Source organism: Megascapheus bottae, chromosome 12 (genome assembly GCF_031878675.1).
Source record: "Megascapheus bottae isolate mThoBot1 chromosome 12, mThoBot2.hap1, whole genome shotgun sequence".
NCBI lineage: Eukaryota > Metazoa > Chordata > Mammalia > Rodentia > Geomyidae > Megascapheus > Megascapheus bottae.
Window position 1 is genome coordinate 35,986,121 of NC_143520.1, and position 12,876 is coordinate 35,998,996.

Sequence of the window (12,876 nt, forward strand, 5' to 3'; positions counted from 1 at the left end):
TATTTGTGTAGGTATTTTAAATGTCACATATATTTTCCTATCCAGGCACAGTGACTCACGCCTGTAATCCTAGCTATACAGAAGACTGAGATCTGAGGATAGCAGTCCAAAGCCAGTCCAGGCACTGACCCTGAGACTTTTATCTCCAATTAACCTCTAGAAAATAGGAAGTTGTGCCATGGATCAAGGGTCAGGCTATAGCCTTGAGCTGAAAGCTCAGGGACAATACCCAGGCCCAGGGGTAGGGTGGTAGCCTTGAGAAGAAGAGCTCAGGAAGAGCGCTGAGGCCCAGAGTTCAAGCCCCATGACCAAAACACAACATTTATTTTTCTGTAGGTTTTGACATGTTTGTTTATTCAGCATTTCAGCTTACAAATTTGTGCTATATTCTTCTGGGTATATGATTTGAGTTAATGCATAAACTCTTCCTTATTTGTTTACTTATTTTATCTAAAGCACTTCTAAATAATAATTTGTAAGATTTCATCTTTTGGCAAACATTTCATTTCTTATTCTTTTTCTAATTGCTATAGTCTAGTTCTTACCAACCACCCATAAGTGTACTAAGTTACAAAAACAAAGAAAACATGCATTAAGATAAAATTCCATCACATTATTTTACAATTAGGAAATATATTGTCTGTCATTTTCCAAAGTTAACGTTTTAATTGAGGTTTTTTATGCAGTTAATCATAGCCTGGAGCTGTATTGTTAAATACTGCCTTAACAATATTCACATTTATTCTGAAGTCAAGAATAATATAAAAGTCATTAAAACATGGATCCCAATGAGAATAGATAAAATAGCACATGATCCATTAATCATCACTTTGGTTTTATGACATCTCTGTAAAATTGTTTTGTACATTTTTCTCAATGCATAATAATTACGATAATTCAATTATTTTTTTCTACTGATACCATAGTCTCTTGAAAACATTTTTATTTTATTGATTTTTTTACAACCAAGATAATCCAACTTGCTTATTCTTTATAATTTATATATTTTAATTTATACATGTTTTATGAAGAATTTTACTAATAAATCCTTTTTCTTTTTAAATTGTATTCATAGATACAAAGTTTAAAGTTTTAGGCATTTATAACAATGATCTTCACAGTGTCAAGTATATTCACATTTTACAACTTTTTTCTTTTTTTTCTTCTTTTTTGTTTTTTGCCTATCTTGGGACTTAAACTCTGGGCCTACACACTATCCTTGACATTTTCAAGAGTAGTGCTCTGCCACTTGAGTCAGCGTACCTTTTCCACCCTTTCCTGTGCATATGTTACTAAGGAATCAAACACAGGGCTTGTGCATAATGTCATAGAGTTTCTTAAAACTATTGCTAAGTGAGCTCTGTGCTATGTGCATTCATTATACATATATACATTTGTTTATTCATTCATGTCTCTGTAAGTATTTGAGTTGATTCCTTCTTTTAGGTATGAGGAATAAAACTCACATAAATATAGTTGTACAGATATGTTTGAGACATTTATTTCTGTTGCTCAGAAGTGGAATTGGGGATCATAGGGTAATAAATCTGTATTTAGTTTTTTAAAGTCACTATAAAATTTTTCCATCGTATCTGCACTACTGCAAATTTTGACAAACACCCAAACCTATTTCAATTTCCTTTTACTCATCAACAATATTTATATGGTTTCTTTCTCTTTTTTGTTAATAATGATCTTATGGTGTGATAAAACTTTGATACCATTGAAATACCTAAATTATATCTTGTTGGAATTTTAATCTTCAATTCATTATTGATTATTAATATGTGCCAATTTTATGTGCTTAATGACAATTTGTCTACCATTTGAGAAAGTATGTAGTCTTCTGCCAGTTTCTTAATCATCATATTTGTTGTAGAAGTCTTTATATATTCTATGTATGAAGCTCTTTTTTGATTTATGTTTTGTAAATGTTTTTTATATCCCATGGTATTTTGTGGAAAAGCACTAAATTATTTTAGCAATTAGGAAACATGTCATTATATATTAACTAAAATATCTAACTAATTTAAAAGCAAGTAAGTTGATGGACAGAAAGCAAAACAGCCGGAAGAAAGATGTATCCATAGTAGGAATGCTAAAAGGCAAGCTGATAGCCAAAAGCAATTTGTCAATTTCTTCTAAAAAGAAAAATAGTGTTAAAATATAATCCAGAAATCTCAGATTTATGAAAAACATCATGACATATTTACACAATGCGATATTTTCGATGGTAACACCAAACCACAAGTAACTTGAATGTCCATAATTTGTATTGCGAATGAACAAAACAAACATATTCTATTCAATGTGATACTAGTCTTCTATAAAAGCAAGAGAACTACAAAGCCCAAACGTATTTCCTTCCTGTTACTACAGAGGCATAGAGTGAAAGGATTTTTGCAGTACAGAGCTTTACAAGGGGAAAAATAAACTTCACCTACCTTGATATCAGCATTAAAATGGGCAGGAAGCATGTCTCAAGTGGCTATGCACCAACCCAGAAAGTTGAAGTTCTTGAGTTCTAGCCCCAGTACTCCTAAAACATAAATGAATAAAAGAAAGAAAATTACTGGTAGTAACAATGTAGGTAGATTTCGAACATTATTAACTAAAAGATGTCAGACCCTTTTCAAACATGTATTGTAAATGGAATTATACAATGTACAATAATGGTAAACTGGAAAAGACAAAGCTGTTCGACACAAAACAGGTCAACAAAGAGAATTGGCAACAGGAGAGAAACTGAGAGCCAAGCATACAGGAGGATAGCTTGGTTATGTTTCAAACCTTTATTATGGTGTTGCTTTAAAAATGACTCATGCTTTTGACAAGTATATTTATTTGTCTATACTTCTAAAATTACATATTAAATAGTTCATTATTCCATGAACTAAATGTACATTATTCCATGAAAATGTATATCAACAAAAATGATGTAAGAATTCCTTAACTGTGGTATCTTAGTATATGTATACACTTAGAGATTTGAGGCCAGGATAGTAATCCAGTACTAAGAAAAGCACTCTGGGGAAATACACATTAGCAGTCATAAACAGCATCCTAACCTCCCCCAACCAGAGTGCACTGCATTTTTATCAGGCCAAGGAAATGAAGGTGAAAGGATAGATGAGGTGACACAACCTATCGGCATTCTAGACATATCAAGCATGTGTTCTGCTGGCAACAAGGACTGCCTGGAACATAGCTGCATCGGTTTTGCCATCTCCAAATACAAAAAGTGACCAAGGAATATTTTTTATGTGCTATATAAGGAAAGTGTAATTTCCCACATTGCTATGATTATGGTCATTAGTTAAAAAAAGCATTTTGTACATGCATAATTCAACACACAATTTTGTTGTTAAAATCAAGATGGAAACATTAGCCAATTTTGTAAAATAATGTCTTAGGGACAAACATTTGGAAAAGTGCCCCATATCACAATAGAGGACCAAAGTTTCCAAATATGCTAATTTCCTCTCACAGAGAATCAAACCACCTGAAGCTCAAAAAGAGCATAGGATGGCTTTGTTCTCCTGGTCCCACTAAGGCGTGTGCATTATTTATGTGAATTGTTTGATTGTAAGGTCTATGGCTCCAACTTAAATACAAATCAATCAGGAAAATATGATTAATAGATTTTTCCCAGAAAGAAGAAATTAGAATGATGAACACTTAATTACTTTTTGTCATGCTTACATGGCTTGGAATGACTAAAACCAAGATTAGAGAAAGCTACTTTTGCTCTGTAGTTTAGTTCCTTATGTAAGGCATGCCATCACCACTCAAGAAATTAAAAAGATAAATGGTAAAAGAGTGCTCAGATTGTGTATCAATTAGTTTATCTCTCAAGGGTCCTTGTTAGCACTCCCTAGTAGTAATATTTAATGATCTATTTCTCAGATCTGTTTCTAAGTCAAAGAATGGTTTAGAGATTCTATGTGTAAAAGCTACATACTACTTAGAAACTCTGATTGTGCATTCTGATGAATAAATATGTATGTATACTGAATTTTGATAATATATTCTTTTAAATTTTATTGTCATTTATAATTTTAATAAGTGCAGGAAAAATGTTAAAAGTATAACAGAGACAAGAGATTATGTTAGGAAAGTATTTTCAACTGAACTGGCCTTAATTCTCAAAGTATTACTTCTCATACATTACTCCAAATGATGGTTCCATTTTGTGAAAATGCTGAGAAATAGAGAGTGATAGCATGTTTACACATTTATGTTCATTTGCATATTTTCCCTTTATATAATAGCAATTTTTCTATGTCAGTACAAGACCCACATCAGTGATAATGTCTCATGAACCAGTGACTGTTGCATGAAAGGCCCTTTGTTAAACCTAATGATTTAAGAGCACAATTTCCACAAAATTTATCTTTTGCACTCTTAATTATGTGCATAGTCATAATAGTGTTTCGTGTAATGGAGCATAAATGATAGCTAGTTTAAATAAATAACTTTACACTAATTAGTATTGCTTTTATAGTCAATCAAAATTTTGAAATTGGGTTTTCATGTTCTTCATCATTCTTCACTATCAGTTAGAGCAATCAATATTCACAATTTTTGCATACTGAATAGTTTGTTTAACAATCCCCTGGCTTTGTTTAGTGCACCTGTAAACCCCATTGTAGGAAAAAATAGAATGAGTCAAAAGCTAGTTTGTCTTTGTCTCATTTTTCTGTTGTCAATTAGTATTAACACCACCTAACACCCAAAACCTATATGATAACTAATTTTTCACATTCATAGTTCCCTCCACCATTGTAGTTTCTAATTAATTTCTTCATCCTTTCTCCTTTCCTGTAATGGACATTCTCAACAGTGTGTCCCAACCTCTATTTTTTCCTTCATTTTTCCTACCACCCTTCTGTAATTTCAAAAATTATAAGTCAAAGTATACCATTTATGGGTTGAGTAATAAGAAATACATTCCAATACCTAAAGAGAAAATTTTACTGAATCTATGAATTTCTCCTGAAATCAATGTTCTACCCATTTCTTACAGGGTTAAGTATGATAAGTAGCAAGTTATATATAATTGTTGGTATGTCATCATGATTTGAATTTTTTATTTTATTTGTTTTTACTTTTTTGATCCACTTTAATTGGCTGGATAAAAAACATGAAAGTTTTCAAATACACTTCATCTTGGTCAGTCTCATCTATCTCACCATACTCTGCCTTCCCTTCCACTTCCTTTCCTCCCTCAATTGCCTTTTAATTATTATTTTTATACTGTTTCCTTTATCAGAATGAAATTCATATAAAGTTTGTCTGTTGGAGCATTTATATTTTAAATGTGTGTGAAATTTAGCTTTTTTCACAGCTTTTTTAAAATGTTCCTTACCATGTCTAGGTCCTATATGAATCTTTCTAAATAATGAATCTTGTATTATGATTCAACCAAAGCTGTAGCCTTCCATAAATTATTGGTGTTTCAAATATTCCTATTCTTTTTCATTTCCACATCCTCATATTTCTCCAAAGCCGTTTTCTACTTCTGCAACACCAGCAAAATGCTTAGTATTGGATAGCTACTCCTTAAATATTGAACTAAAATATCACATGGATTGAAACTCATTTTGGATTGATTCCACAATAATCAAACAAAATCTGACAACTCTATTATCACAGTTTAGGAGGTAAATTAACAGTCTTGGGATGTAGTTTAATTTAATGGACAAAAACGGTGTCTCCTGTTAATTCTCATTTGAAAGTTAGGTAATTTTGTTGATTTATTGATTACACACACACACTCACACACACACACACACACACACACACAGATGCATACGCACACACTCGCACAATTGTGAAACATTTCTTTTTTTTTTTTTTTTGATGGAGTCTGGGCCTCAGCTTGGTCTTTGAGATTCATTTTGCTCAAGATGTGTGATCAACCAGTTGAGCTGACTCACTTCTGGATTTTTGAGTAGTTATTGGAGATTAGGGTCTCTTGGAGCTTCATGCTCATGCTGACTTTTACCAGTGATCCTCAGATCTCAGCCTCCTCCTGACTAGCTAGGATTCTAGGCATAAGCCATTTACTTCTGCCAGGGTTGTGAAATATTTTTTACAACCTATAATTAAATATCTAGAATGCAAACAAAAATAGCAATAATGGATTAAGTAAAGGGTATTTCATTGTTCCAATCATTAAAGATTGTAAAGGTCAGAGCATGTATTAGAAACATGAATTTTGCATTCAAACTGACCGGACTGTGCATTTATTTCACAGATTTACAGTATTATTTTTGGTCAGTTACCAACTACTAGCCTCACCTTCTCTACACTGTAAGATAACAAAGAGTTTACATATTTCCAGAATCTCATGCATAACAATGTCTTATTTTATAGCAATTCAATATGAATTAGAGAGAAATAATTTTTAAACACAATAATTCCATTTTTATGGAAGTGTGTTTCATAGGCAAATCCATGGTTATTGCATATTGAGCATGTTAAGCTCTATTATAGCATAATTTGTATTAGCTCAATATTCAATCATATAAATTAGAAATTGTTTTTGTGTTTTTCTATAGTTTTGTGGTTTAAACATACAACCTGGTATTTCTTAGCATTTTTTGCTCTATCACTTAGCCAATTGCCATTTATGGCTTTTAAGTGAGAATTAGAATAATGATTCTCACAGATTTTCTTCCCTTGGCTGGGTTCAAAGCATGATTCTCAGATTTTAGCCAACTGAACCTGAACCATCAATGCCTAAGTTTAAATAATTGACTTTTATATCTATTGAAAATACATCAAGAACACCAGAAATGTATTTCCAGGGACAATAATTTTATATATGGTATATGGTAGAAAAAGAGAAAGATAGAAATGAGATTAAGAACAGAAATGATAGTAGATATTTATACACATTAACCTATATTGAGTATATATACATATAAATATATATTTTTATAATTTTAGTCTATATAATATATTGTGTAAATTATATTTATATATGAGTATGATGAAATATGATGTGCATTATATTATATATCATATAGATATATGTATGCTTATATTATGTATATTTTATAGATTTGTATTAAATATAGAAGTGATAAATTAACAATAGTAACTACTAGAAGTGAGTTCTAGTGATTGTTTTTAAAAATTGTGAAAAAGTAAGCATGTTTGATGCTGAGTATATGATTCAGAATTTTTTAAAAGACTCATAAATATTTAAGGCTATGGGGATCATATAGTCTCAGAGGTAGTGTAAAAGTAGTCACAGGCAATATGCGAATAATGATGTAGTTTTGTTTTCATAAAACTTAATTTCAACAGTATAGCTTGGTCTTAGTTTGTCAACCCTGACCTAACATAACAGAAAGAAGTGGTGATAGGAAAATAAGTGGAACAGAGACTCTCAAACAGGGAAGAGATGAAATTTGTGCACAGGAGTTTCACAGCAACTTTTATAGTGACTTCAAATATATTTGAAAGATAGGAGTAATGATTATGTGTATAGCAGAAGCTATACAGAAATATGCAGTGGAGACATTTTCATTGTGCTTGGCAGCCTGACATTTTCCCTTAAATGGTGGCCTAAGAAATATCTTTACTTTTCCACCCCCCCAAAAAGAAATATGCAGTGCAAAGATGTGGGGAATAGTGTTATGAGAGAATTGAAAAAAAACTGGGTTATAAGACACAATGCGTGGTTAATTTCTTAATGAAATACTCTGTATTCAATTTGGAATATTTTTATTTTAGATGTCTTTTATTTTCCCACAGTGGATTTTATACACTTCACATCATAATTTATACTTTCCTAATGCACTAGCTAACTTTAGGGAAAATAACAACAAGTTTGGCTCATTTATTTTTATGTTCATGACAGTTACTTTTCTTCTACAAAATAAAAGTTAAAACAATATTGCTACAATATTGTAATAATCCTACCTTCTGTCAGGAAAAATTAGCTACATCTTCTAAAAATACTTTTTTCTAGCTTAACAAATCTTTCCCCATTAGAGATTATTTTTATATATATACTCCACTTATATTTCATCTAGTTTCAAACAAGTATCATATTGAGTTCTAATTTGCTCTAACACTTCGCAAAATTTTGTTTTAATGACATCCTTCCTTTGAGACAATTAAGATACAATGAAAAATATGAAGTCCACTACTTGCACATTTTCCACTGATGGAAAAAACAAATCATTGATATGGAATATATTTACATTGATTCCTATGAAGGTTACACATGGATTGTTAAATCAAAACAAGCTTTTGAAAGACAGAAAAATCAATAGATATGTGTGATGGAAAAGACATGGATGGAAAACCACTGAGTTTACATTTTTTTCTCTTGAAATAATTTAAGTTACTAGAATTTAGATGGATTTGTGACTTTGAACCTAGTAATATGCTAAAAAGTGGAAAACAAATTGATCTTAATTTCATTAATATTTCAAGCAAACACAAATCAATGTACTTTAAAAGAGAGTTTCATTCTATATCAATCATGGAAACTAAGGGAAAACAAAATTTATTATTAAGGTTATGTAATGAATATCAATAATATTTAAATTTAAACAAAATGTAGAGTCCAATATAATGATCAAATTTATTTTTCTTCTACAGAATTGTTATCAAGTTGCCAGCAGCTAAATTGTCAGTATAAATGTGCAATTGTCAGAAACAATACGAGATGCTTTTGTGAAGATGGATTTGAAATAAGAGAGGATGGGAGAAGTTGTAAAGGTAAGTGGGAAATGTAACATTACTTGGGTTTTCGTTATTGTAGTAAAATATGGTAAGAGATAATTAACACGGAAAAATAAAGGGTTTATTTTGGCTCATAGATGGAATTTGCAGTTTTTAGTTGATTGGCTCTGTTGCTTTGGGCCTGTACTAACGGTGGAAATAGGTGATGGTAGAAGCTCATTCACCTCATGGCCAGAAAGAAAGCACAGAAGAGGCCAAGGCTCACAATTCTTTTCATGACCATGTCTCCTGTGACCTATGTCCACCATTAGGCCCATGTTTCAAAATACTCATGCACATAATAGTAACACATGCTCTAGATAAAAGCCCCCAGCATGTAGGCTATGAACTAAAAATTCAAATTACACATTAATCAAATGTTTATAAATGCTTCCTGAATGAAAGTTACCAAGGTATTTTGAGATCAATAATATCAAACTGGGAAATGTCAGCCAGGAAAAATTTGCTATTACCACAATGTACTTAATTCCTTAACTTCTTAAGTGACTGACTGTCACATTGCTATAGTCTATTAGACATTATTACAGTTACTAATTGTCAGGGATTTTAGTCCTCAGTCCCTCCCGACCCGCAGAAGGGATAGAGAGAACTGCCCCCACCAAGACGAATCAAGAAAGGAAAGGGCCACCTGCACCCAGCCCTCCCTTACAGGAGGACAATCAGACACATCAGGGAGATCCATAAAGGCAGGAACTCCTTTATTGTGGAAGTACTTTCAGCTAATTATAGGAGGCAGGAGCCTATCAGCACAAAGGTGGGCAGGACAGGGGAGGTAGGTAAAGAAGGGAAATCATGTGCTGTCAAAGAGGGCTGAGGGGTTCTGGGCCTGTCCCAGAGGTAGCCTTATTTTACATCACAAACCAGAGCTACAGTTTCCAACATGGCAGAAGGCACCATCTCAGGCAGGTGCACTCCCAAGACCAGAAAATGAGCACTGGGCCATGAATTAGGCCTCCTTTTAAAACACAGGTTTCCATATCCCTGGAATGATGTGCCCCACAACTAATAATATACTTCTCATCACTTTACTGAAAATGACGTTTTATAGGTATCAATTATAAATGCATGCATATATAACTGTATCTGTATCTATCAATAGATAGAAAGCTACTTTCAATTTCTTTTTCATAATTTTATTGTAATTAATGGAAGGGTTACATTATATTCACCAGATAGAAGGTGCATTAACTCACATACATTGATACCCTTTCTCATGTCTTGGTCCCCATTTCCCTCCCCCCACACTTGCCCCTCATCTTGTTTTCCCCCTTCCCTAGCCTATTTCAAATGACCAAATAAGCATACATTCAATATATCAGATAACAAGGTAAAATACTGTAACAATATGAGATAACCGAGGGACAGTAAAAGAGATGAGAGATAACAATCATTCTTTATATGGCTTTTGTTTCTATATCCTGGAGCTCCGTTCCTTTAGTGTCATTCTATATGGCCTTATGTGTCTAGGTTTTGTTCTATTGTAAATATCAGCTAGGAGAGTCCAAGGTTTCTACTGATTATGATGAATGAGGGAAACCATAGAGCCTATGTTCTTTTGAGTCTAGCTTACTTCACTTAATATGATTTTTTTCTAAGTCTTTAAATTTCCTTACAAATGGGGTGATGTCTTTCTTTTTGACAGCAGCATAGAATTCCATTGTGTATGAATACAATTCTAATCTCCAAAGAAACAACCATAACATTAAAAGATGGGCCAAAATCTTAAAGAGTCTTCTCTGAAGAAATAAGAATGGCCTATAGACACATAAAGAAATGCTCGACATCTCTGGCCATAAAAGAAATGAAATCAAAACAATTCTAAGATTCTACCTCACTCAAGTTAGAATGGCCATGATCAAGAAATCTAATAACAAAAACAGCTGCTGGAGAGGATGTGGCCAGGAGGGATCACTACTACTGTTGTTGGGAGTGCAAACTCGTTCAACCACTATGGAAAGCAGTATGGCAGTTCGTCAAAAGACTAAACATAGAGCTCCCCTGTGACCCAGTAATTCCACTAAATTGGGTAAATTGGCATTTACCCAATTGTCCAGAAACTAGGACATACTAAGTGCACTAGCATAAGGATGTTCCTTGCAGCACTATTTACAATAGCAAAGATATGGAACCAACCCAGATGCCCCTAACTTGATACAAAATACTTTTAATTTCTTAATTCTAATTTTGGGGAGTATTGCTCAATGTTAGAGCATTTGCTTCTCATGAATTGGACCCTATTCAAGTCTCTAGAATCTTGAAGGAAAAAAATAATTACTGTTTTAGTACATATTCTATAACAAATGATGGCAAAACAAGAATTATACCCTCTGTTATACTGAATAAGCTTAGTTTTCTCTCCATTACCTTCAGTAAAATTATATGCATGTAAAGATACACATAAACACACACAGCAATCCATTGAGAATAAGCTATATATACTGTGTTTCCACAGTACTTTGAAACCCTATACATTTTAAGGTATTGTATATGGCCATAAACATGTACCCTTTCAATATATATTAAGCAAACAAAAATATTCAATAATTCCCATAAAAATCAGAGGATAGCTATATTACCCAAACTCCTACTATTAATTACAAAATTTTCCATAGTAACTGTAGTTCCCTGATTATTATACACTTTGGCCTCAACATTCTTAGCGTTACAGAGATCATAAAGGTAAAAAAATTCATTAGGGCTGGGAACATGGCTCAAGTGCTAGAGCACCCATTTAATGAGCATGAGGTCAGACATTTAAACCCCAGTATCATCAACACAAACACCTATAAATAAAGCATTAATGAAAATAGCATTCAAAAACTTAAAAACAATAATAACAAAGTAGGTATCCTTTGGTGTCAGTTGGCATGCTTAATGTCACCTAGATTCTAAATAATAAAAAAGAGATTGAAAACTCCTGTGTAAAGATCCTCTTTGTTTTTGTGAACAGGCTTCTTGTTTGGTATACTTGAGATTTGAATTTAATATCATAGTTCCTTTTGTATATGATTTAAATGTTATAAAAATTATAGATGTATACTTATATGATTCTTTAGCTGAAATAGGGTGGAAAAATAATCAGCTAATTTGTGTCACATTGCTTTCAACCAAATAAAACAATCAGCAGGATATATATATATATATATATATATATATATATATATAGAGAGAGAGAGAGAGAGAGAGAGAGAGAGAGAGAGAGAGAGAGAGAGAGAATTTCTTAAAATATCAGGGCAACATTAAAGCCCTCATAATCACAAAAGTCATGTGATCTATAATTAAAAGGAACTCAGCGTTAGTGATACACATTGGGCTCTAATACCCCTGAATGCCTGTAAATTCATCTATTATATATTTCTCCAGGGATCAGGATTTGCAGTTTCTTTTGCGAAAGTAGAACTCAAACACGTCATTCCCTCGTCTCCTAGACACTTATATTAGCACAACCATAGCTAGTTTCTTCTGTTGTACATTAGTAAAGAATTGCATGACAATCATCTTGAAATTATGAAATCGAAAGAGATATTCCTATTTTTGCTGCACCCTTTCACAGAGATGTCTGAGAATCATTCATTCTTTGCTGAAACTATATTTCAAGTCAAATTATTGTCCTTAAGGAGAAAAAAAGTAAAAATAAAACTGAGAGAAGCATTGTAAGCAATGACGTGTCTAATCCTAAATCTGTGTCACAGCAGTACATTCTGGTTAAGTACACAGAACAAAAGAAATCATTAATCATATTTTATCTTCTGGGTAACATAATCATATCATAAGAGCTGAAACAGAAGACTATATTATTAAAGTTGAAAAATCTGTGAAAGTAGGGAAGAATCACTTCTGTGAAATTAGTAAAAGAAACTGGACTTCACCAAGTGTAAAACTAAATTTCTTTCAACATTATTATAGATTTAGCTCCAAACATTGTTCTTCCTCATAATGTTACTGATTTTACATTAGCTATCCTAACTAACTTCCGGTTGCTATGAGACTCTGAAGAAATCTAAGAAAAGCTCTAATTAATTCAACAGGAACGTACACTTTTCCAATTTAAACAGCCTCATGCTACTCAGCAATCCTTTTTATTTCCCATTAAACTTTTTACTGGCTTAG

The 12,876-nt window shown here is 32.5% G+C and overlaps 1 protein-coding gene across 1 annotated transcript in view; it reads left to right on the forward strand.

Moving 5' to 3' along the window:
• Positions 1-12,876, forward strand: part of Lrp1b (LDL receptor related protein 1B) — a 1,652,823-nt gene that overhangs the window by 778,296 nt on the left and 861,651 nt on the right. The window contains exon 4 of the mRNA XM_090342868.1: positions 8,623-8,742. Within this exon, the coding sequence (XP_090198994.1) occupies positions 8,623-8,742 (120 nt within the window). The remainder of the gene's footprint in view (positions 1-8,622; positions 8,743-12,876) is intronic.